This window comes from Cucurbita moschata, unplaced genomic scaffold (genome assembly GCF_002738365.1).
Source record: "Cucurbita moschata cultivar Rifu unplaced genomic scaffold, Cmos_1.0 Cmo_Scf00005, whole genome shotgun sequence".
NCBI lineage: Eukaryota > Viridiplantae > Streptophyta > Magnoliopsida > Cucurbitales > Cucurbitaceae > Cucurbita > Cucurbita moschata.
The window spans coordinates 73,427-78,776 of record NW_019268521.1 but is presented as its reverse complement, the minus strand read 5'-3'; the positions used below and the strand labels follow the sequence as shown (position 1 = coordinate 78,776).

The following is a 5,350-nucleotide window of genomic DNA, read 5'->3' as shown; positions in this document are numbered from 1 at the left end:
ATTTGGTCCTTTTGGGACACTCTCTTGGTGCCTAAATTTGGGGGAGGGCTTTCAAGAGATGTTGTCCTCTGGGAATACTTCTCTTGGTGCCTAAATTTGGGGGAGGGCTTTCAGGAGATGTTACTGGATTAGGTCCAGTTGGGACACGCCTCTTAGCTCCTAGACCCAATGGAGGCGTTTCGGGAGTTGTTGCTGGATTAGGTCCAATTGGGACACGCCTCTTGGTGCCTAAACTTGAGGGAGGGCTTTTAGGAGATGTTGCTGGATTTGGGCCAGTTGGCACAGGTCTTGCCTAGACAACTGGCCCAGGTCTCTTAGTGCCTAAACCCAATGGAGGCGTTTCAGGAGGTGTTGCTGGATTTGGGCCAGTTGGCACACGTCTCTTCGTGCCTAGACCCAATGGAAGCGTTTAAAGAGATGTTGTTGGATTTAGTCTAGTTGGGACATGCCTTTTAAGTCTTAAGAAAGCACATTGCCACTCCACTTGCCTCGAGACCATTGAGATGAGACAAAATAGCAACAAAAGAGATCAACAAGAGGACATAAACCATATTGAATTTTTAAGCAAACCCATTTTATCCTCACATAAATATTCTATCTCTTAATATTCTACCTCTAAATCTTACCCATATATAAATTCTGGTGAACAATTAATTTAGAAATTTAGTAATAAATTATATTTTTTTTGGTAGAATTTTTCCAATTTATTGGTAACAAATGATTTTGAAAAAAAAAAGAAAAAAAATCTAAGTCTATTTTATTTTAGAAAAATTTCATTTAATTTTAATTTTAATTCTAGAATGAAAATATTTCCATTTAATTTGAAAATCTAGTTATAATGAAACTTCATCCAATTCTCTATCCTTACCACTCCTTCCCCAAATATCTTTCTCTCTAACTAAATTATAAGGAAACTTGTAAAAGTTAAATGTATGAAATTTTTATGAAAATTTAAAGGTATTTATTTTAAAAATAAAATATTAACAATTTCTATCCCTAACTAATTATAAGAATTTTTTTTAATTTTTTTTTTTAATTTAACCATTTTTAAGTTTAATGGTATTATTGAAACTTTAGAGCTTTTTTTTATTTTTTTTTTATTTAAATTTCTTTATTTTTTTAAAATTTAGTATTACTATTTTAAAATGTGCATTATTCCTATAAATTGTTTGAGATTAGGGTTCATACCATCTTCATAATCACCAAACATTAAAAAAAAAAAAAACAAAAAAACAAAAAGAATCTTTTAGGGTTCTCTCTGCTATTCATTTTTCCACTTTTCTTTCATCCATTTCATGTCATTGCTGACTCATCCCCGGACCTAAAGCATTCCCGTAGATCTCTATCTGCCTTCCTTTTCACTTCTCTACCCCCTCCAGCAGCGTTCCTCTTCACCTCTCCGCCACCTCCTGCGCGAAGCTTTTTTAAATCTCCACTCGCGGCGGCATTTCTCTTCCCCTTTCCGCCACCTCCTACGCAAAGCTTCTTTAAATTTGCACCTCCGGCGTTGTTTCGCTTCCCCTCTCTGCGACCCCCAGCAACGTTTCTCTTCCCCTCTCCGCCACCCCCACTGCAGCCAATGGAGTGATGTGAAGACGGTATAGAAGATCAACCACGCCAGAGAAGATAAGTTGATTGGTGAGAGAGATGTTCTCAATAGGCCCTTTAATAATGTAACAAGGAAATCTTATGATCACTACTTTTGTTTTAAAAATACGTTTATCATTATATAAATACAACTTTACTTCACGTTTAACAAATATTCATAAATTCAAAAATAGTATTCTTATTTATAATTTATTGAACGTATAAGAGAACTTCTCAAATAATATTCAGATGAAAAAATATTAAAATTTTAAAATTACAACAATTTTAAAGTTTTTATTATTATTATTATTATTTTTTTTTGTACAATTTTGATTTAATTAAATATTAAAAAATAAAAGGAGAATTTTAAGTTCAAAATTTTGTTTATTTTATTTTATTACAACACCTTCTCAGACAACATAATAATCACCACAAGAAAAAATAAAGGAAGAGAGAGAAAAGTTTATTAGATCTTCCATCTCTTTTATTCTATTTCAATTATTTAGATTTTTATAATCATTTTAGAAAATCATGATCAACAACATCAAAATGGTAAAAATAAAAAATAAAAAAATAAAAAAAAATCTATTAAAATTGGGTAAAGATAATTGGTAAGATCATTAAAAGCAGAGAAAAAATGAAAAAAAAAAAAGATTAAAATTGTTCAAAGATAATTGCAAAAGAATTATAAGTGAGGTGAAAAAAAAAAGATTGCTCAATTAAATTGGATAAAGATAATTGTTAATAGAATTAAAAGAAAAATCAGTACATTCAAATTGACAATTTTTTTTTATGTATACTGCCAAACACAACCTGCTCCTCAGAATAAAAATTATAGAGGATAAACCATGGAAAAAGAATTGAATTTTGAAATATGGGATGACTAATAAGCAGATAATACTCCAACATAAAATAAATTCATCAAATTCTTTTATGTAACAGTAGCTCATATCTAAAAAAAATATTCATCAAATTCTTTTATGTAACAGTAGCTCATATCTAAAAATAAATTCATCAAATTCTTTTATGTAACATTAGCTTATATCTTCTAAAAAAATGGTTAACTCTGTTTGTAAACTTGTTACATGAAAGTTCAAACTTGAAACTTACGTCATGAGCACACATAGATTAACTTGGATTTCAAAAGACAGAATCAAACGTTCATTAAGGATAAATTCATGACAACAACTTAAACTAATCAGGTAAGTGGACTTTCTATCGGCTAGATCGGAAGACTTGTGGAGAGAAGTGTGGGGAGAGGTGACATGGTTGGGAGAGATAGTTTGGAAAATGGATGAGACATCAGTGGAGAGATCAACATAAACCATATTGACATTTTTATGCAAACTCATTTTGTCGTCACATAGATATTCTACCTCTAAATCTCACCTCTATATAAACTCTGGTGAACAACTAATTTAGAACTACAGTAATAAATGATATTTTTTGGTTGAGTTTTCTAATTTATGGGTAACAAATGATTTATAGAAACTAATTATGCTCTATAAAAAAAATATCTAACCATTTCAATCTCTTTTATTTTAGAAATTCATCTAATTTTAATTTTAATTCTAAAATGAAAATATTTTCATTTAACTCAAAATTAGTTAGGGTGAAACTTCATCAAACTCTCCATCCTTACCATTCCTTACCATTCCTTCCCCAAATATCTCTCCCCATTACTAAATTATATTGAAATTTGTAAAAGTTAAATGTGTGTATGAAACTTTTATGAAAATTTAAAGGTACTTTTTTTAAAACAAAATATTAACGATTTCTATCCCTGACTAATTATAAGACTATTTTTTAATTTTTTTAAAAAATTTAACTGCAATTTTTAACTCTATGGGAAGTTTAATTGTATTATTGAAACTTTAGAGTATTTTTTTAATTTAAATTTTTTTGTTTTTTTATTACTATTTTTTTAAAAGACAAATTTAGTATTCACTGTTTGAAAATGTGCATCATTCCTATAAATTTTTGAGATCCGCCGTGGATCTTCATAATCACCAAACATATAGAAAAAAAAAAAAAAAGAATCTTTTAGGTTCTCTCTGCTATTCATTTTTCCATTTTTCTCTCATCCATTTCTTGCCATTGCTGACTCATCGCGGGACCTGAAGCATTCCCGTAGATCTCTATCTGTCTTCCTCTTCACTTCTCCGCCCCCTCCAGTGGCGTTCCTCTTCACCTGTCCGCCACCACCTATGCGAAGTTTCTTTAAATCTCTACACCCGGCAGCATTTCTCTTCCCCTCTCTTCCACCTCCTACGCAAAGCTTCTTTAAATCTCTACCTCCGGCGTCATTTCTCTTCCCCTCTCCGCCACCACCTGCGCGAATCTTCTTTAAATCTCCACCCCCGGCAACATTTCTCTTCCCCTCTCCGCCACCTCCTACGCAAAGCTTCTTTAAATCTCCACCTTCGGCGTCGTTTCTCTTCCCCTCTCCGCCACCTCATGACAACAACTTAAGCTAATCAAGTAAGTGGTCTTTCTATCAACTCGATCGGAAAACTTGTTTTATGTACGACGACACTCTTGGTAACTGAAAATATTATATTCTTTTGCATTATATTAGTATGAAAATACAAACACAACCATCCAAATATTTGAAACCTTCCAACATTTTAACATCAACAAACTCACGATTTGGTGATTTGCTCCTAGGAACCATTGGGTCTTCACTATCAACCATGAACGAGCTCACCTGACAGGTTGCAACATTCCATAATTTCAGTGTAATTGTTCGAGGAAAAATGTTTCCAACCCCATCAAAATATGCAGTTTATTTTATTGTTCTCCACCTGTTTCTTATCTGGTTTGTGATAATTTTAGCATCAAGAATGGGGTAATCGTATCTTCTAAACTTGGATGATAAGAATTGTAGCAAGGTTGCATATTGTCATCGTCTAAGTTCTTTTAGAGGAAATTGATAAGTTAGGAAAAAAAAAACTTTGGGGATTCATGTTGTAACCCAAAAATAAATAAAGAAATAAACAAATAAAAATAATTATAAAAAAAATAGTTAAAATAATAAAATAATAAATAAAAATTAAAAGAAGAAAAACATTTGGTAACTGATCTCTCCTCCTTCCTTCAATCTCTCACCACTCCTTGCCTAAGAATAAATATGGCAACAAATCATGAATCTCTTTTCTTTAAAAACAACTGCAGATTTAGGCAGAATTCTTCCTTCCTACAAAAACAAATAGAAAAAGAAAACAAAAGGTTTAAGCAGACTAGCTCCGCCGGAGGAGATATGTCATTTGAAGAGGTCAGTATGTTAAATCTTCCTTTTATTTTATTAAATAATATTAATTTGGTTACAATTATTTAGTTTTAAATTAGAGATTAAATGAAAAGAATTCTGTATGAGTTTAGGAAATAAAAAACAATTATATTTTAGTTCTACTAAATTGTTGCAATGATTTAGCTCAATTGTTGGAATGATTTAGGTTGTAATTTTATATGAATTATAGGAAAAGAATATAACCAAATGAATGATTAAATTAAAAGCTAAGAATATAATTGTTAACTAAATCAGAAAGAAGACAAAGTAAATAAGAAAAAATGAGATAGAGATAGAAATACAGAACACTGTTAACTGAAAAGAAAAATAATAATAAAAATAAAAAGGGAAGATTGGGAAGTAGGAATAGATTAACAAAATTGAATAATACCTTCTTAAAAATAATTACAAAAGAAGAAGGAAGATTGAGGATAAAATTGTTGAACAGGATTTAACAGTAAAACAGGAAATATC

The 5,350-nt window shown here is 30.9% G+C and overlaps 1 protein-coding gene across 1 annotated transcript; it reads right to left on the bottom strand.

The window, feature by feature from the left end:
• Positions 1 to 1,293: 1,293 nt before the first annotated feature.
• LOC111442845 (circumsporozoite protein-like) lies at positions 1,294 to 4,282 on the bottom strand. Its single transcript, XM_023080396.1, has 3 exons — positions 4,204 to 4,282; positions 3,705 to 3,918; positions 1,294 to 1,570 (listed from the first exon to the last, which is right to left on the bottom strand). The coding sequence occupies exons 1-3, from the start codon at positions 4,280 to 4,282 to the stop codon at positions 1,294 to 1,296; spliced, it is 570 nt and encodes a 189-aa protein (XP_022936164.1).
• Positions 4,283 to 5,350: the final 1,068 nt, after the last annotated feature.